The 20,363-nt window shown below is 51.5% G+C and overlaps 2 protein-coding genes across 2 annotated transcripts; both read left to right on the forward strand.

Moving 5' to 3' along the window:
* Nucleotides 1-339: 339 nt before the first annotated feature.
* INO80B (INO80 complex subunit B) lies at nucleotides 340-6,809 on the forward strand. Its single transcript, XM_083629845.1, has 5 exons — nucleotides 340-462; nucleotides 1,694-1,880; nucleotides 2,308-2,426; nucleotides 3,324-3,469; nucleotides 5,731-6,809. Exons 1-5 carry the CDS (start codon nucleotides 405-407, stop codon nucleotides 6,193-6,195), a joined length of 975 nt encoding a protein of 324 aa, XP_083485971.1. The 5' UTR covers nucleotides 340-404; the 3' UTR covers nucleotides 6,196-6,809.
* Nucleotides 6,810-11,761: 4,952 nt separating this feature from the next.
* Nucleotides 11,762-18,816, forward strand: WBP1 (WW domain binding protein 1). The gene is made up of 4 exons (XM_083571753.1): nucleotides 11,762-11,902; nucleotides 14,109-14,211; nucleotides 15,015-15,176; nucleotides 17,419-18,816. The coding sequence occupies exons 1-4, from the start codon at nucleotides 11,828-11,830 to the stop codon at nucleotides 18,063-18,065; spliced, it is 987 nt and encodes a 328-aa protein (XP_083427879.1). The 5' UTR covers nucleotides 11,762-11,827; the 3' UTR covers nucleotides 18,066-18,816.
* The last annotated feature ends 1,547 nt before the right edge of the window (nucleotides 18,817-20,363 follow it).

Here is a 20,363-nt window from a genome sequence, read left to right on the forward strand (position 1 = left end):
TTGGTCTAGAATTTGTTTAAAAAAAATATTGTTACAGGATTTATTTCAGTCCCGCTAATGAAAAAAAAGCCATATTTTAAAAGGCCATAGGGTGTGCGGTATATAAATTTAATAAATTAATAGCAAATTAATAATGGCACGGGGTTGGACTAGATGACCCTTGGGTCCCTTTCCCACTCTGCAGTTTATGAGTCTATATGATTTTAATCGTCAAACGAACCCGGAAGTTAGCGAGCCTGCGCGAGTCTAGTTTACTAAGTCTGTGACTGAGTCTGCCTATGGCGTGACGTCACTCTGGCCGCGCCGGCTGTGGAGCGGAAGTGCGTCAGCTGAGCGCGCGGGGCCTTGTCCGTCCGCAATTGCGTCCCCCCGGGAAGCCGCCGCGTCTTTGGCGGGCCGGCCCGATGAGTCAGTCGTGGCGGAGGGCGGAGGCCGGAGCCCGGATGGAAGGCGCCGCGCGGGGTGAGTAGCCGAGCGAGGCCGGGGCGGGAGGCGCTTCTCCCCGAGGCCTCCGGGTCGGCCTGGGCCTGGTCCCCTTTCCTCCCGGGAGACCCAAGGGCGGGCCTGGCTCTGGTCCTCACAACAGCCCGGCGAGGTAGGGCGGGCCCGCGTCATTTGAACCCCGGTCTCTCCCAGCTCCTAGGCCAGGCAGAGGCAAACTCCGGCCCTCCAGATGCTCGGGACTACACTTCCCATCATCCCTAGCTCACCGGACCAGTGGTCAGGGATGATGGGAATTGTAGTCCCATACATCTGGAAGGCCGGAGTTTGCCTCTGCCTGTTCTAGGCCGTTGTTGTGCTTTATTAAATTTATAAGTCACTTTTTCGCGACGGGAACTCAAAGCAACTTGCAAAATGATTTGGCAAACAAACAAGCGTGCATTATCACCATGAATTGAATTGAAATACTTTATTGTCACTTGTACAACTTGTATACAGTGGTACCTCGGGTTACAGACGCTTCAGGTTACAGACTCCGCTAACCCAGAAATAGTACCTCGGCTTAAGAACTTTGATTCAGGATGAGAACAGAAATCGTGCTCTGGCGGCGCAGCGGCAGCAGGGGGCCCCATTAGCTAAAGTGGTTTCTCAGGTTAAGAACAGTTTCAGGTTAAGAACGGACCTCCGGAACGAATTAAGTACTTAACCCAAGGTACCACTGTACTGTGAGATAACAGGAGCACCTCCCCACTCAGCTCTCTTAGTCTTAATTCCCCTCGTTTACTGACGCACACGCACCAAACCCGAAAGTCAGTTGCCCTGTTCTTATCTTTTCATTCAGCAGCCTAACAGCCCACGGATAGAAGCTGTTCTTTACCCTGTATTTATCCAAAATCATCATCATCCTTTTATTTGTATGCCGCCTTTCCATAGTTAAAACAGTGCTCAAGGCGGCTCACGACAGGACAAGATTTACACAATTACCAACGTAACAAAAATCATAAACAATAAATAAAACCCATCAAAAAGTACACAGCCAAATGGAAAACAATTTCCACATATATCATAATGCATGCAGACATGAAAACCAAGAAAGAGGGGGGAACACATTTCAACAGCCCACCCACTCTAAAAGGCTGCGGATAATTAAAAGCCAAAGGCTTGGTTAAAAAGGGAGGCTGTTGCACTGTGAAGCTGCTGAGCTGACTGCCGTGGTGTTCTGCTTGCTTTCTCTGCCCCCCCCCCCTCGCAGGAGATGAGGATGAATCCAGCAACCATGGATCCCACAAGAAGAAGCACAAGAAGCATAAGAAGAAGCACAAGAAGAGGCATCACCGCGAGGATGCGGGCATGGCGGCAGTGGAGCCTCTGGCTGCCCTGCCGAAGCCTCAGCTGAAGCTCAAGATCAAGCTTGGAGGACAGATCCTGGGCACTAAGAGGCATGGAGCAGATTCTCCAGAATGGGACAAGCAGAGGCGAGGGGGTGGGGGAAAGGGGGCAATGAACTCCTTTGTGTTTATTTCTTGGAGTTGTAGGCAAACCACTGGCATACGTGCATGTCATATCTAACATATATGTAAAATCGAAGCCATTCAGATAACACGTATGACTCCAAGTGATGTTGAAACCACCTTTGCCACACAGCTTAAATGAGAGTACTTTGCACTGTTTCTAGAAAATGCTCAAACCTCTCAGAGGGAGGAGGGGTTTAGCTCAGTTCTGCCCTCCAGGTTTTTCTGATCCATAACTGCTTTGCTTGGAGACCCCCTCCCTACCAGCCATTCGCCCATCAGAGCTGGGATTGGCTAATCTCTGGGTCCTCCAGTTTACGGGGATGAATTCACTGGCTTCCTCTTGTCTTCCCAGTGTGCCAACCTTCACCGTCATTCCCGAGAGGCCGCGTTCCCCCTCCCCACTGATGGTTGTGGATGATGAGGATGAGCCGATGGAAGGGGTGCCCATTGAACAATATCGCGCATGGCTGGGTAAGTGAGTGGAAACCCATAGGCCACAGCTGGAGGGAGCTCCTGGAGTTCCTCTAGATTTGCTGGTGTATAGAAGTGTGGTTTCTTTCTCTACATTAGCTAGTTCAGCTGTAGGGCCGCTTATTTAGTAAGGTGACAAGGCTGTGCTGCAATATGGTTCCCAAAAGAGGACAGGAAGGTTAGCTGCCTGATCACGACGGGTTGGTCATGGCCATAAACACAGTTAGAGTATGAAACCACTTTAAACTTGCAAAACAGCAAGGCACTCAGTCATGGTATAATAATAATAATAATAATAATAATAATAATAATAATAATAATAATAATAATAAAATTATTTATACCCCGCCCATCTGGCTGAGTTTCCCCAGTCACTCTGGGTGGCTCCCAAGTTTCCTTCTGTTACTTTATGGCCCCAGTGTGTTTGTCACTTGCTTCCAAAATGAACTGAAACGTCATCTTGTGATTGCCTATAAGACTGCAGAGAATGTTCTACTCTCATTAACAGTAGCTTCATTCTTTAGGAGTATTTATACCCTGCTTACTAACCAAATTTCCCAAGGTGGCTTAAACTTTTATAACGAAAGAAAACAGGCAGTGACACAATAGTCACTAAAACAGGGCAAAGGTGCATAAAAAGCCCCCATCCCAACGTTCTCTGGTGTTGCAGCAAATCCCGTTCTTCAGCTGAATCCCCTGGCTGTTGAAGCAGCTGGCTGTCAGTCCCACAAAGGCTGGGCTGTCCTTCCTGGGCAGCTGCTACTGCTGTCCCTCGCAGCCCTGGCAGTAGATATGGGAGGTGCAGGTGGAGCAGTGATATAAGATGCCTCCGCCACCCCCAGTTCTCCAGTGTTGCAACTCAAAGTTAAGGCAAACTTTCCTTGCACACAAACGCAGATGAGGACAGTAATCTGGAGCCGTCTCCCCTGCCGGAACTCGATACTGAGGAGCAGCGCTGGCTGGATGCCCTGGAGCGCGGGGAGCTGGATGACAACGGGGAGCTCAAGAAGGAGGTGGACGAATCCCTGCTCACAGCCCGGCAGGTAAGGAGGAGGAAGCTGTTATGGCAGCCCTCGCTAGGGAGCACGGACGGGGCTCCGCGCTGGGGAAGCGGAGGAAGGCTTTGGTGCTCTGCTCCCAGAGTGAATGTGCTACGTGATGCCTGGGAGGCCCCGAAGGACACTGGGGCAGCTTAAACTGGTGGAATACTTGATCCAGAAGGAAAACGGAGCCAGATCAAATAGCAGTATCCATGACCTTGATCTGTCTTGAAAGTGAGAGTTGTTACGGTATTTCCTTTAGGAGTGAGAGTGTTCAGCCTCCAAATCAGGTTTGCTTCCACTGTGGCTCCCTGCCTGCGTGGGAGATGGGGCTTCTAATTTCAGTCTGTCAGGGACTGGTGCTTCTGCTTGGGGTGGGAGCAGGAATTTGTTCTTGCTCTCCCTCCTTACAGGAAGCCCCATCCCACCACTAGTGTCTAATAATAATAATAATAAAATAAATTTTATTTATACCCCGTCCTCGCCAGCCAAGACCGGGCTCAGGGCGGATAACACCAGGTAAAAACAATTGATAAAAATACAACTTAAAAACAAGATTAAGTACAACATTAAAATTCAGCAACATTAAATTTTAGTAGAAACCTGAATCAAAAACTTTTTGGGGATGAAAACGTCAAGTCTTCACCAAGGATAACTATCGAGAATGGTCCTACGTGGGCCAGAAAAAAGCCAGGGAAGTCTCCAAATAGGAGTTCCATCACAGAAGGAGAAAGGAAAAGGAAAGAGGGGAAGGGGATCAAGTTGATTCCAAGCCAAAGGCCAGGTGGAACAACTCTGTCTTACAGGCCCTGCGGAAATAAATCTGATCCCGCAGGGCCCTGGTCTCATGAGACACAGCGTTCCACCAGTCCGGGGCCAGTGCTGAAAAGGCCCTGCATCTGGTTGAGGCTAATCTGACTTCCTTAGGGCCTGGGACCCCTAGGGTGTTGCTATTTATGGACCTTAAGGTCCTCCGTGGGGCATACCGGGAGAGGCGGTCCGGTAAGCCCCTAAGAAAAGCCTGCAGGGTCAGGCCAGAGCCCATCTAGTCCAGCATCCTGTTCTCACAACGGTGATGCTCTACTTCCATGGTGGGAGGCAAGAAGACTTTCTGAATCCTGGCTGCCAGAAACCACAGGAGGGGAGAGATGCTCTTGGGCTCGGGTGCTACTTGTTGGTGTCCCACAAGAAACCCTTCAGCCATAATGATGATGATGGAGAAGATGGGCCCCCACTGGCCTGATCCAGCATGCTCTCTGTTTTGTAATAATAATAATAATAATAATAATAATAATAATAATAATAATTATTTATTATTTGTACCCCGCCCATCTGGCTGGGTTTCCCCAGCCACTCTGGGCGGCTTCCAACAAAGATGAAAAATGCATTAAAATGTCACACATTTAAAACTTCCCTGAACAGGTCTGCCTTCAAATGTCTTCTGAATGGCAGGTAGTTGTTTATCTCTTTGACATCTGGTGGGAGGGCGTTCCACAGGGTGGGTGCCACTACCGAGAAGGCCCTCTGCCTGGTTCCCTGTAGCTTTGCTTCTCGTAATGAGGGAACCGCCAGAAGGCCCTCGGCGCTGGACCTCAGTGTCCAGGCAGAATGATGGGAAACGCTCCTTCAGGTCTACTGGGCCGAGGCTGTTTAGGGTTTTCAAGGTCAGCACCAACACTTTGAATTCTGCTCGGAAACATCCTGGGAGCCAAATGCAGATCTCTCAGGACCGGTGTTATGCGGTCTCGGCAGCCGCCCCCAGTCACCAGTCTAGCTGCCGCGTTCTGGATTAGTTGTAGTTTCTGGGTCACCTTCCAAGGTAGCCCCACGGAGAGTGCATTGCAGTAGTCCAAGCGGGAGATAACTAGAGCATGCACCACTCTGGCCACACAGTCTGCAGGCAGGGAGGGTCTCAGCCTGCATACCAGATGGAGCTGATAAACAGCTGCCCTGGACACAGAATTGACCTGCACCTTCATGGACAGCTGTGAGTCCAAAATGACTCCCAGGCTGCGCCCCTGAAGGACCAGGGGCGCAGTTACCCCATTCAGGACCAGGGAGTCCTCTACACCAGCCCGCCCCCTGTCCCCCAAAAACAGTACTTCTGTCCTGTCAGGATTCAACCTCATCCATTGATGCAATAAAATCTACCATCAGAGTTGTATCTCCGTGACGCCTGATAGTTGCTGCTGGGCCTTGCTGGCTGCCAGCCTCTTCACTGGTCCTGCACGCTCTCTTTTTTTCTTTCTTTCCCTGCCTTCCAGAAAGCCCTCCTGCACAAGCAACAGAGCCAGCCGCTGCTGGAGCTTCCGATGGGCTACAAGGCCAAGGAGCTGACGGAGGAGATGCTGGTGAAGCGAGAGGAGCGCGCTCGCAAGCGGCGCCTCCAGGCGGCCAAGAAGGCGGAGGAGAACAAGAACCAGACCATTGAGCGCCTCACCAAGACCAGCAAGGCCAAGGTGAAGACTCTGCGGGAGCGCAAGGCCAAAGCAGCCGCCGCCCCGATGGTCTCCTACCGCAACGCTGCCGACGGGATCACGGTCTCCTTCCCTCTGGGGGTCTCTGCACCTCTGCTGCCCTCCCTGCCGCCTGCCGTGCCTCTGCCCACCCCCTGCGGAGTCGGGGGGTGTCCCAACCTCAAGCGGTACTCCTGCTCCCTCACTGGGGTGCCACTCTGCAGCCTGGCCTGCTACAAGAAGAACTTGCTGCTCCAGCAGGTGGCAGCTTAGCGCCACCATCCTTGCCAGGGGAGGACCACCTTGTGCGCCTGGAACTCCTCTAGGAATGCCATCTCTGTGATCCAAAGGAGGATGCGGAAGACCTTCACCGCCCCCCCCCCCCGATGTGGAGATGGCCTTGGGCAGGCTGGTTTGATGGTCCTGAACATGCTTGTCTCTCTGTAGTGGTCAGACATGGGTCTCGCGGCCTTTGCTGACTGGACTGGCAAAGTGACCGAGGGTGGCAAGGCAGCTGGCCCTGTGGCACCAAGAGACAAGGGCCTCTCTCATGTGGGACCCAGCGGAGACTGTACTCCTGGCAGCTGCTCTTAACAAAGATGACTGAGCATCACTCCTGCTGCAGCTACTGTGGTGGCACAAGAAGTTGACATGGGCAGGAGGCGACCTCAGTCTTGCCCTGGATCTGTGGGGAAGGAGAAAAAACCCCTTCCCAGTTGTAAAATGGAGCCTCTCCTTTCTTTTCACGCCTGTGTAAGACAGGAAGGAACCAGGTGTTTGATCTTGGGTTCCTTGCCCAGTTCTACTTTGCCCTAGAGAAACATGGTTCCACTGGTGATTTATTTATTTGTAATAAAAGACAGAGTGAAGATAAGAGATACCCAGAATAAGACTGGTCTCATCATTTGCTTGTTTTTTCATCCCTTCGACAGTGAGCTCTAGAGATGCTAGTGGTGGGGGTGGCCAGACCAGGTGTGTGTGGGGGGGGGAGACACTGCTGTGGTTTTCACAAACCATTTTAGAAAGGACTGCTGCAGGGATGCCATGTCTCTTGCCTCCCCTTCCCATGTTAGGTCATGTAACTAACTGCACAGTCTATTTAGAGTCAAGCACGGAGGTCCAGGCGGCAAATCTGGGAAAAAGCAGTGAAATCTGTGTCTCAGGAATCTGGTTGGCTGCTGTGAGAAGAAAATACTGTACTCAACAAGCCCTTGGCCTGATCCAGCTGCAAGGTTCTTATATTCCAAAGGACTGTGTATACATTTAATAATAATAATAATAATAATAATAATAATAATAATAATAATAGCAGCAGCGGGGCAAAATGGAAAGAGATGTGGGAGCTACTGTGTTAGAAGCCAACCAAATTTCAAACTACCAGTCTTGGGACGCGCTCATTTGTATCTTTCTAGCACAACAACTAACACACATTACAGACCTACACAACTGGTGGCAGAGACACATACCTTGAGTGTGCAGTTTGCACAACCTAAGCCTTTAGTGTCCCTCAATGACCCCACTCCAAAATTTGTTTAGATTTTAAGCACCACTGTGAGAGTGTGAAGTAGATAGGTAATACTTTAAAATGCCCTCCTTAAACCACCATAAACTAACCAGTCTGCCCGGCAGCATGAACTAATTACCACGTGTCACGTGAATTGGGTAATAGCACATTTTAATAAAAATTGTTAATACGTTTAATTTTGTGTTTGCAAAATAAATGATTCCGTCCTTCAGTTTTCAAGACACGCTGCTCTTTGTTGTTGTCTATCCTTAACATATACTTCAAGGCTTCAAAGCACACACATTTCAGTAATCCGTGTGACAGCCCTTGTAAGGCAGACCAGTATTACAGAGATTGTTAATACTGATGTTATTGTTTTTGCATTGTGTTTTCCGCTGTGTAATGACCAAGCTATGCTTCAAAAGTGGCCTATACAAAATGTTCCTGATAATTAAATACCCAAGGCCATGTTTACGCTTCTGTGGCATGGTGACCCATGCTCTTTGCCAAGAAAAGCTGAATTTGAAACTGCTTTGGCAGTCACAGGAATTACACAGAATGATGTCACCCCGAGTGACGCTTGAAGGCCGAACGGCTTAAACCTTCGCTGTAACAAAATGAGCCCACTGCTTTTGTTTCTTGGGATTGCTGACACTGTTTGTCGTCACTGTCTAAGTTGGCAGGGCAATTTCTGCAGATATGCTTTGTAGATCCACAAGGGAAACGCTTCCAAACCGCACAGGCTGCCTCCTTGCCAGCTGTATTCCTGCTGAGATGCTTTCTGACCTGCCTGAGGGGTCGCATCCCAAGTGAGGACGAGGAGGTCCCGGGTAGGAGGCAAAGAACTTAAAACGATGCAGACTTCCTGTATCATCAACTTTAATGATTTCCTTTGACATGACTGGCAGCCTCTGCAAAGGAGCCAACATGCTCTGTCTGTCCTTCTTTCGGGGTAGTTCTGTGGAGATGCCATGCTGCTGCAATGGAGCCCCAGGCGGTTTTGGGCACGGGAGCAGCTCAGCCCCCCACACTGGCCTGGTGGTGCTCAGCCCCAGTGCTGGATTTACACATAAGCTAAATGAGCTATAGCTTAGGGCCCCACTCTCTTGGGGGCCCCCAAAAAATTCTTATTTGTGTTTCACTATTAATATACTTCTTAATTGTATTTCAGCTCAACAATTACCGTATTTTTCGCTCTATAACACGCACCAGACCATAACACGCACAGAGTTTTTAGAGGAGGAAAACAAGAAAAAAAATTCTAAACGAAATAGTGGATATATGATTTTTGTGGTTCATGCTGTGGCCACAGACATGTGATCTGACAGTGAGTTTGGAGTAGCCCAATGCAAAAATCCTGAGGATCCATGTGGATCCATGCTTTGTAACCACGGAGGAGGGAAGGAAGGGGAACCATGGATCCTCTGCTCACAACTGCAGCAGATCCCCCCCCCCCCGCCACCCGCAGGCATTCGCTCCATAACACGCACAGACATTTCCCCTTACTTTCTAGGAGGAAAAAAGTGAGTGTTGTGGTGCAAAAAATACGGTACTTTGATAAAATACATATTTTGTTATGTGTGAATGGCTTTAGATACCTATTAGGTCCATAAATTACCATATAGCACTCTTCAACACAAAAAACAGCGACAATTTGTTGGCAAAAGACAGCTGGACATATAAAGGGCCCCATTACCTACAGTAGCTGAGGGCCTCATCAAACCTAAACCTGGCCCTGCTCAGACCCCCAGACATGGGCTGGCGGAAGGAAACCAGACAGAGGGCCTTCTCAGTGGTGGCACCTGCCCTGTGGAACACCCTCCCACCAGATGTCAAAGAAATAAACTCTCTGACTTTTTAAGAAGACATCTGAAAGCAGTTTTTAATGTTTGATGCTGTATTGTGTTTTTAATATTTGGTTGGAAGCTGCCCAGAGTGGCTGGGGAAACAGGGCGGGGTAGAAATAATAAATTATGATGATGATGATGAGACAGGGAGAAATACTTTTCTCTCTCCACCTTCTCCATGCATCATTTTATAGTTCTGTCATGTCACCACTTGCCTTTTCTCCCAGGGAGCCGGGAAGCTTTTAATATTTGATGAATTATTGTATTTTAATATTTTGCTGGAAGCCGCCCAGAGCGGCTGGGGAAACCCAGCTAGATGGGTGGGGTATAAATACTATTATTAATAATGAACGGTGGAAGAATGGCAGATGAAGATGATGGATTTTTTGGAGCTGGCCGACCTGCCTGGAAGAGTCCGTGACCAGAAGGAGGAGGAGTATCAGGAAGAGTGGATTAAATTTAATGAAAACTTAGTTAATTTAAATGAAAACTGCTTGCAGATACTTAATTGGCTTAGGATTTTATTTATGTTAAGTGATGAATTAATATGTTTAATTTCATAATGTGAAGATCGAAGGATGTTAATGTTTCAGTTAAATTTTATAAGAACTGCGATTTGGAAAACCGTTAAAAGGACATGCAATGAAATTAAACCAAGGGGAAGCAAGGACGTCACTTGACAATGTTAATACGAGTAACTGTCAATAAGGCTATGATTTATGTTTGTTTGTCTTATGTGTTTGTTTGTTTATAATCAAAACAAAAAAAAAATTTTCCTTCCAGTAGCACCTTAAAGACCAACTAAGTTAGTTCTTGGTATGAGCTTTCGTGTGCATGCACACTTCTTCAGATACACTGAAACAGAAGTTGCCAGATCCTTCTATATAGTGAGAAGGTGGGGAGGGGTATTACTCAGAAGGGTGGTGGGAATGGGTGATTGGCAGATAGCTGTGATGAGCCTGTTGACGACTCTTAACGACTGCAATAGGTCTTACAGGAAAAAGCAAGGGGTGAGAAGGTGAAAAATGGCTTTGTCATGTATAATGAGATAAGAATCCCATGTCTTTGTTCAGACCAGGTCTCTCCATGGTTTTAAGTTTGGTAATGAGTTGCAATTCAGCAGCTTCTCTTTCCAGTCTATTTCTGAAATTCCTTTGTAGTAATACAGCTACTTTGAGATCTTGTATAGAATGTCCTGGGAGATTGAAGTGTTCTCCTACTGGTTTCTCTGTCTTGTGATTCTTGATGTCCGATTTATGTCCGTTTATTCTTTGGCGTAAGGTTTGGCCTGTTTGTCCAATATAGAGAGCTGAAGGACACTGTTGGCATTTGATGGCATATACAATGTTAGACGATGAGCAATTAAATAGTCCCGAGATGGTGTGTGTGATGTTGTTGGGGCCAGTGATGGTGTTGTCCGGGTGTTTATAATGTTGTGAAAACCAATAATTTTTTTGATAATAATAATAATAATAATAATAATAATAATAATATTAATAATACTTCTCATCCTCAGGCCTGCTCTGCTCCTCCTCCAGGGCGGAGCCTAGGAGCGGCTGACTGACAGGCCTCTCCCGCTTCTCTTCCTGCTTGGAGGCCCCGGAAGGCCCAGTTCCCCCTTCAGCCTCCGCAGGAAGCTCCACGACAGCCGAGCCCCCTTCCCCGGAAGCCGCTTCCCGCCTCCCTGGCCGCCCCTCTGCCCCCCACTCCGCCCGGCTCCGGCTCCCTCTCAGCCGCCGGCCTCAAGCCAACCTCCCCGCGACCATTCCTTCTACTCGAATGAGGCTCCACTTCCGGCTCCAGGCCCAGCTCATCCTCTCGCGCGACTTCTCAGACGAGAGCACAGCTGCCCCCCCCTCTCTCTCTCTGCGCAGGCGCTGAAACGCTCCTTTCGTAGCTTCACGCGCTCCCCCGGGAGGCGAGAGTCGCCGCTTCCCATTGGCCGGCTCCCTCAACACGCGCCTCCCCCTCCGCATCGCATTGGCCGAGAGCGCCCCGGGGGAGGGCCCGGCGATTGGTTGTTTCCGCAAAGCTCCGCCGCCCCTTGGACGGCGCGGCTGTCCATCGGAGCGTCGGACGGCCCCTCGCGCTGCCTTTGGCCAGCCCCGCTGCCTGTTACGAAGGCGGTCTCCGCTGGTTGGCTGGAGGCCCCTTCCGTCGCCGCGGAGGGCGGGCCCCTGGCCTCTTTGTCTGCTGTTGTTATGGGAGAAGCCGGCCGCCGATTGGTCCCCGCCGGACGGAGGCGCGGGCGCCGGTTGGCCGCCAGCCCCGCGGAGGGCTCCGATTGGAGGGCCGGGCGCGGCGGGGCGGGAGCCGCGGCGCCGAGTGATGGCGGCGGCGGCGGGGCCGGCGGCCTGGGCTGAGGCGGCGGAGCCGGAGCCCCGGGCGGCCTGGGCGGCCTTGGCGGAGGCGGCGGCGGCAATGAGGGCCGGAGGCGCCGCGGGGCAGCGGGCGGCGGCGACGGCGGCCGGGCCCCAGGAAGCCGAGGCGGCCGTGGCGGCGGCGTCTGGGCGCCCGCGGAGGCTGTAGGGGCTGAGGCGGCTGAGGCGGCGTCATGGAGCGGAGGAGGCCTCCGGCCGGGAGGGAAGCCCAGGCCGGCTGGGCCGCCTTGCTGGGCCGGGAGCGGCAGGTAGGGGGCCGGGACAGGTAGACTGCCTCTGGCCCGGGAGGCTCCACCGGGAGGGATCCCTTCTTTGGCGGGACAGTCCCTTAGCCCAGCGCCGCGTCCCGATGACGTCCCATAAATAAGCTCCTGGAGGGAACGGGGCCCTTTCTATGTCCAGCTGTCCTTTGTCCGCAACAAATTGTGGCTGTTTTTTGTGTTGAATAGATGCTATACGGTAATTGATGGACCTCATAGGTATCTCAAACCATTTGCACGCAACAAAATATGTATTTTATCAAAGTAATTGTTGATCCCTTATTTTGGCTGCTGGTCCCTTATTTTCAAATCTGTAAGTTGACAGCTATGGAGGGATCTGTTGACTGGGGCGCGAGGGACTTCGGGCAAAGCAGCCTCTTCCCAAGGGCGGCCAAACAGGTCCTCCTCTTTCTCATCATCTTCGGTGCCCCCTCCCCCCATAATTTCCAAAACAATCATCTTCATCCTTTTATTTGTATGCCGCCTTTCCATAGTTGAAACAGTGCTGGAGGCGGCTCACGACGTGACAAGATTTACAGAATCACCAGCATAGCAAAGGTCATGAGCAATAAATAGAGCACATCAAAAGGTGCACAACCAAATGGAAAACCAATTTCCGCATCAATCATAAAATGTAAAACTAAAAATCCAGCATTATTATCAATCGCAATTTAAAATGACATTGATAAAAACAATATTTAAGAAGGAGCCCTCTCTGTTGAGCAGCAGCAGCAGGTGCCCCTCACTGGGAATCCAGGAGCAGCGCCCTCCTGAGATTTTCAGAAGCTGGGATGCAGAAGCCTGGCTCCCTCCAGCTGTGGGGTGCAGAGCAGAGGCATCACAGCTGTTGGATTTGTGGACAGACCTCTCCTCCTTCCAGAATTTGCCTAGCCTCCATTTGAAGCCAGGTCAATGGCGGTCGCTGCCTCCTCTGGCAGTGAGTTCCATAGACTATGTGGTGCATGAAGGAGGACCGAATTGACAGATAAAGGGCAGCATGCAATTTTTTTTTGGGGGGGGGTGTGTGCAGAAACAGCTTCACAGGATGTCAATTGGAGTTCCAATATCATTATTATTATTTCATCATTAATTAAATGTCTATGCCACCCTTCATCCAAAGATCACAGGGCTGTTTACAATATAGAAGCGCATAAATACATACTATAGTAACAAACAAAAACCAATAACCCCCCCCCCCCCGGTTTAAAAGCCCATACTTTGCTTAGATAGCCAAAGGCCTGGGAGAAGAGGAATGTTTTCGACTGCGGCCTAAAGATATGTAACAAAGGCGCCAGGCAGGGCTTCCCTAGGGAGAGACTTCCACAAGCAGGGAGCCACCACAGAAAAGGCACGTTCTTGTGTTGCCCCCCCTCCAGACCTCTCATGGAGGAGGCACACAAAGAAGGACCTCAGATGATGTTTGCAGGTTCCAGGTCAGTTCAGGTGGGGAGAGGCAGACCATGGGGTATGGCGGTCCTGAGCCATTTAAGGTGTTACAGGTTAAAACCAGCACAGAAACTTATTGGCATAAAGGTTCTCATGTTAACTGCAATTAATCCAGAATGCGGCAGCCAGACTGGTGACTGGGAGCGGCCGCCGAGACCACATAACACCAGTCCTGAAAGACCTGCATTGGGTCCCGGTACATTTCTGGGCACAATTCAAAGTGTTGGTACTGACCTTTAAAGCCCTAAACAGCCTTGGTCGAGTAGACCGGAAGGAGCATCTCCACCCTCATCGTTCAGCCTGGACACTGAGATCCAGCTCCGAGGGCCTTCTGGCGGTTCCCTCCCTGCGAGAAGCCAAGTTACAGGGAACCAGGCAGAGGACCTTCTTGGTGGTGGCACCTGCCCTGTGGAACGCCCTTCTATCAGATGTCCAAGAAATAAGCAACTATCTGACTTTTAGAAGACATCTGAAAGCAGTTTTTAATGATTAATGCTGTATTGTGTTTTTAATATTCGGTTGGAAGCTGCCCAGAGTGGCTGGGGAAACCCAGCCAGATGGGTGGGGTATAAATAATAAATTATGATGATGATGATGAGACAGGGAGAAATACTTTTCTCTCTCCGCCTTCCCCATCCATCATTTTATACAGTTCTGCCATGTCACCTCTTGCCTTTTCTCCCCTTGGGCGTTTTCGGTGCCCTTTTCCTGAACCTTTCCCTGCTTTGTCCCCTTCTCTCTGGTCCAGGCGCGCGAGTTCTGCCCCGGGGTGAACGACCAGCCGTACGTGTGCGAGACGGGTCACTGCTGCGGGGAGACCGGCTGCTGCATCTACTACTACGAGCTCTGGTGTGAGTAGCAGGGAAGGAGGAAGAGGCCTCTGTGTCACAGCAGCATGGGAAGCTGCCTTGCATTGAGTCGGATCCATTGACCCATCTAGCTCAGGAAATCCAACACTGATTGGCAGCAACGCCCAAGATTTCAGGCTGGGAGGCTGTCCCGGTCTGACATTGGGAAGTGAGCATAGGGCCCTCTTGCTTGGAAAACCAGATGCTCAGCCACTGAACTGTGGTTTTCCTCAAAGCAAATTCTAGACCTCATGATTCCATTTAAAGGCTGTATTTAACAGAAACCTTGGAAAGTGCCTTATGCCAAGTGAGACCCGTTGCGCAGCTCAGTATTGCTTGTGTACTATTTCTTTAGCCTCTCTGCCTTGACGTCCCTGTGGGCCTCCCCAAGGTGCTCTTCAGGCAAACAAGCTCCCCAAGGGGCCCACATACAATCCGAACAAGGCAGCCTCTACCCCCACAGGCTTACTGTCTTTCTTTTAAATAAACAGACACAGGAAAGGAGCCAGGGAGGAAACAAGAATCAAAACTCAGCAAATCAACAGCTTTCTATGCTGTCTATGCTGACTGGCAGCTGTGGCTCGTAACCTTAAAATAAAGCAGGGTTCTAGTCCCCATGATTCTGAACGGGCTGTATTGAACTTCTCCTGAGAGAGAGAGCCTTGGTCCGTGTCGCTCAGAATTGTCTACACACTGACAGGCGGCAGCAGCAGCTGTCTCTCCCCAAACTACCTAGGAGAGGAGGGCTAGAGCTGGCCTGTTTCCTTCATAGCTGACCTTCCTCCTTTTCGCTCCTTCCCTGGCAGGGTTCTGGCTCCTGTGGACTGTCCTGATCCTCTTCAGCTGCTGCTGCGCCTACAGGCACCGCCGCGCCAAACTGCGCCTTCAGCAGCAGCAGCGGCAGCGGGAGATCAACCTCATTGCCTACCACGGTGCCTGCAACTATCCCCCGTCCATGATGGATCTCAGTGAGTGCCTTTTCTCTTGCCCCAGTATGTGGGGAGCAGCGGGTGAGGCAGTGCCACGGGGCTGGGAGGGAAGGAGGGAGGGGAGCAAAAACTGAGGGCAGCAGGGACCATTGGCACCTTGAGCCAATATCCCCAGAGATCTCAGGTCCTGCAGCCAGAGCCTGTTTCTCAAACGAGACTCTGGGACCGGTTGGCAGGCCTCTGGGCCACCTCTTTGCCTGCTGATTAAAGGTACTTGGGAGACAGAGTAGTTCAGGGGAGGGAAGGCCCCCTCTCTGAGGAAAAAGGGGTTTAAGGATAGCCAGTAACAATAATAAATATTAAGAGTGATAAATAGGGAATAGACAGGAATGGGATAAGAGAGGAAGGTTGTTACAGGAGCAGAAAAACAAATACAGTGGTACCTCGGGTTACATACGCTTCAGGTTACAGACTCCGCTAACCCAGAAGTAGTACCTCGGGTTAAGAACTTGGCTTCGGGATGAGAACAGAAATTGTGCTCCGGCGGCAGCAGGAGGCCCCATTAGCTAAATTGGTGCTTCAGGTTAAGAACAGTTTTAGGTTAAGAACAGACCTCCAGAACGAATTAAGTACTTAACCCGAGGTACCACTGTATGAAAGGACAAAGGGTGAAAGAAACTATCAGGGATTTGTGAGGGGCAGAGGTACAAGCTGAATGCAGAAGGAGAAGCGGAGAATAAATTACAGAAAATACTTTGTGAGGCATGTGGGGTGGGAAAGGAAAAATATACAAGAAGACGGCTTCTCCACTTGGATTAACAAATTGTGGAGGCTGTCATTAAAACTCCAGAGAAAATGCCCTTAGTTTGAGGAAACGTGAACTGTAGACTTCCTTCCTACAAGGAAAACACGTGGCAAAGAATTCTCCAAAGATGGATTAGGTATTGATAGAAAGCAGGGTCAGTAATTGGCCACTGATGGTGCCAAATACTGCCTCACCTTTTGGAACCGGTTCTGGCCCTTCCTGTCCTGTTGTGGCTGGTGGGCCTCAGACATTTAAAGCCGGCAGCTAAGGCTTGTGAACTAGGGGATTGGAGGGGATTGGGTAACTAGGCCAGAACATCTAGTTCTGGATGTTTTTTGCTTAAATCATATCCAGCCGATGCTGTTTTAAGGAGAAGCTTTGAGGGACACCTCCAGAGCCAGCAGTTGAGCCCCATGTTGGTGCCACTCCATTTATGTGAAGGCGGCAACTTTTTTGTCAGTTTCAGAACTTGGCACACACCCCTTAGACTGCAGAACTTTTACTGAACTACAACTCCCATCATCCCTGACTATTGGCCGTGCTGGCTGGGGCTGATGGGGGTTGGAGGCCAGCAACGTTCAGTGGCCTACAGGCCTGCGATCCCTGAACTACGCTCGCTGGCAGGGCCTCTCCAGGTCTTCTACAACCCAGCGGTGCCAGTGATCAAGCCCAGAAGCTGTGGCACGCAGAGCAGTTTGCTTTGCCACATAATAATAATTTATTATTTGTATCCTGCCCTTCTGGCTGGGTTTCCCCAGCCACTCTGGGCGACTCCCAACAGGTTGAAAACAGAATAAAACATTGAACATTAAAAACTTCCCTGAACAGGGCTGCCTTCAGATGTCTTCTAAATGTCAGGTAGTTGTTTATCTCTTTGACATCTGGTGGGAGGGCGTTCCACAGGGCAGGTGCCACTACCGAGAAGGCCCTCTGCCTGGTTCCCTGTAGCTTTGCTTCTCACAGTGAGGGAACCGCCAGAAGGCCCTCGGAGTTGGACCGAGGCCACTTAGGGCTTTAAAGGTCAACACCAACACTTTGAATTATGCTCAGAAACGTACTGGTAGCTAATGTAGGTCTTTCAAGAGTGGTGTTATGTGGTCTCAGCGGCCACTCCCAGTCACCAGTCTAGCTGCCACATCCTGGATTAGTTGCAGTTTCTGGGTCACCTTCAAAGGTAGCCCCACGTAGAGTGCATTGCAGTATTCCAAGCGGGAGTTAACTAGAGCATGCACCACTCTGGCCAGACAGTCTACGGGCAGGGAGGGTCTCAGCCTGCGTACCAGATGGCGCTGGGAGACAGCTGCCCTGGAAACAGAATTGACCTGCGCCTCCATGAACAGCTGTGAGTCCAAAATGACTCCCAGGCTGCGTCACCCCTTCCTGCTGGTCCAGCTCTCAGAAGTCCGTCTGCTTCTGTGGTCCTGGGTGGTGCTGAGCCGCTCTCTCTGCCCTCTTCCCCGCCTTCTCCTTCTGCAGGGATGCTGGCTTCCTTCAAGCTGCCTGCCTACGAAGAGGTGGCCCATCGCCCGACCACCCCGCCACCCCCCTACAGTGCCATCCTGGGAGGCTCGGCCAGCCGCCTGGGCTCCAGCACGCTGACTCTGACGGGCAGCTCGGAGAACTATACCAGCTGCTCTTGTGAGTCCAGCTGCCTGGCGTCGCCCAGCAGCACCTCTCTGTCGGCCACGGAGGCCAGCACCCCCAGTGAGGGCGAGGCGGATGCCGAAGGGGCCGGCGGGGGCAGCAGCAGCCCAGGGGGCAGCTGGGAGCTGGCGGGCAAGCTGGCACCCTGCCCCGCGCCCCCCAAGCACGCCCTCTTCTCCTCCAGCGTGGAGCTCTTCGAAGGCGACTCCCGGCGAGTCTCGGACAGCGACGAAGGGCCTGACGACGAGGGCGAGCACTTCCGCCACCGCCGGCTGACGGGCGACTCGGGGATCGAGGTGGGGCGCGGGCAGGACGAGGAAGAGGCCGCTGGCGAGGACAGCGAGGAGGAGGCGGCCCACCTGCTGGCCAAAGGGGTCCCCTGCTCTCCCCCGGGCAGCGAGGCCCAGAGCCTGTGTGCGGGGCAGGCGGAAGGCGACCCTGAAGAACTGGCCGCCTCCTCGCCTACGTTGCCTGTCTGAAGGGCGCCCGCCCTGCTTGGCTGACTTCCCCTCCCTGCTTTACGGGGACGGCCCTTTCCTGACCCCCGGGACTCCGCCGCTGCCGCCCTCCTGGTGCCCGGCAGCAGGAGGCGGGCAGGAAGGGCTTCTGCGCCCTGCAGTTCACTGTGGAGAATTACCGCCTTAGCACCAACACTGCCCTCTGCCCATAGCCAGATCTCACGCTCTGTTTCTTGTTTCCCTGCCTAGGCAGTCCGTAGTGCGCCCCTCAAGCTCTCTTCCAGCTTTGTGACCAAAGGTCTGCTCCCCCTCTTGCCCTCTGGGTTGGGTGCTTCCGTAGGAGCCTTCTGTGGACTTGTACAGTGCCCTGTCTCTTGGGGGGTGGGCCTGGACTACCTGCCGGACCCCGACTACCGTAGCAGTTGTGTGTGTGCGTGTGTGTGTCTCCCGCTGCGCTCCGTAACCTTTGGCGACAAGGTGCAGCTCTTCCTCTGGGTGGGGGCTGCCTCCTTCCTTCCCTCCCCCTGGGGGTTTGCACTGGGTTTGGGGTTTGCTGGTTGCATGGATGAAACGGTTCTTGCCGACACCTGCTCCTTGCTCTGACCAAGCTGGGCTGGGAGTGGGGAGCTGGCCTTCCCTGGGCAGGCTGCTCGAAGCAGCTTGTTGGGTCCTTGCCATACCAGTGCCTGGTAGCCTTGGGAGTGGAGGTGCTTCTCCCCGTGTGCTGGGGGGGGGGCAGCAGTGCGTGCTTATTATTAAAGAGATGTGGACACCCCTGGCTCAGAGGCTCTTGTTTGGAGTGTGTGTTGCGGGGCAGTCTGTGTAGCAGCTCTCCTTCTTGCGTGCTGCGGCAGCTGCATCTTATAAGTTTGGCCCCCTTTTAGAGTTACAAGTGTGGGCTGGGATGAGCAATTCCCCCCCCCCCCACTCCATAGGTCAGGAGATGCATAACTGGGGCAGGGAAGGGGGACTTGGCTCATTGTGGCCCATCCTCCTGTCTCAGCAAAAGTGCCCTGTAACCTGAATCCAGTGACTTTTTCCTTTTTTTAGTCTCGGATGAAGGCACACATTCTTTCTGAATTTACCTCCCTGGCATTTGATAAGTTAATTGGGGTTTTGTTCTTAGGAGGAGTGCCGTAGTGGTTCCCATTTTTTTAACTGCCATCCTTGTATTTGGATGAGAACAGCCAGCACAAATGCCACAGGGTCTGCTCCCCCCCCCCCCCGGTCTAATCTAAACACAGCCCCCTTAAGATTTGCAGCATTCCTGTATCCTGACTTATCCACCTCTGTCTGAGCAGGACTGGACCTGTCACTCCCGGCTGAGATCTGAGCGTGTCTTGGAAGCAAACTTAACTGCTTGCTACACAGCTGCAGCCCTGTACTTGATTTCTCCCACTGAAGCGCACATGCTTAGCTTATACCTCCATTTCTTCTGTAAGAATCACACTAGCGTGCTCAAAACATCAGGCACAGCTCTTGCAACAGCTCCTTGAGGCTGGATAGCTCAGCTGGCTAGAGCATGCTTCTGCAAACAGGTTCAATCCCTATATGGGACAGCTGCATAGTCCTGCCTTTTGGGGGTTGGACTAGATGATCCTTAGGGTCTCTTCCAATTTTCATGCTTCTGTGAAGTAGTTCTCTTCTGTCTGTTGCCCTCCATGTTCTGCTGGCCCCCAGCTCCCATCATCCCAAACTTTTAAATCATTCATTCATTTGTGTAGCCTGTCTTTCAGCTAAGGAATTCACGGAGAGTGTGACTGAGAATCTACAAGTTGTTACTCTTGCAAAACTCCTTTTGAGCTAGAGCTGATTTTTTTATTTTAAAAATCCAAATCTTGCGTTTGGGGGCAGAGTTTGCAGCTGGACTTCAGCCCTTGGCTTGTGGGTCGTAAAAAATAATAATAAATAAATAGTGGGAGCAGTACAAGTGCGCAAATAACTTGTTCCAGAAAGCAGTGGGAATCCTTAGCATGATTTCTTGCCCAGTGAGGAAGTCATGCAATGTCCAGGCTACATCGTGAAGCAAGGCAAATGTGGTTAGAGAATCAGCAGACAGTAAAATGAATGGTGGGGTGCATTTATGTATCGCTCCCTAACTATGGCAGGGGCCACTCATTGGGTGGGGGGTTACAATGGAGATGGCGCAAACTTTCACGATACCAGTTTGTCCACAAATCCATGTGGCCAAACAGGGAGGCCCACCTCATATGGCAGCCTGTGGACTCAAAACCCAGCGGTCTAAGAGCTGAGGAATGTGCTTGAACACCAAGTCCACACATGCAGCGGAGCCACACTTGTCTCCTGTGAATGGGGGGG

Source organism: Podarcis filfolensis, assembly GCF_964270895.1.
Source record: "Podarcis filfolensis genome assembly, chromosome: 9".
Classification (NCBI taxonomy): Eukaryota; Metazoa; Chordata; class Lepidosauria; order Squamata; family Lacertidae; genus Podarcis; species Podarcis filfolensis.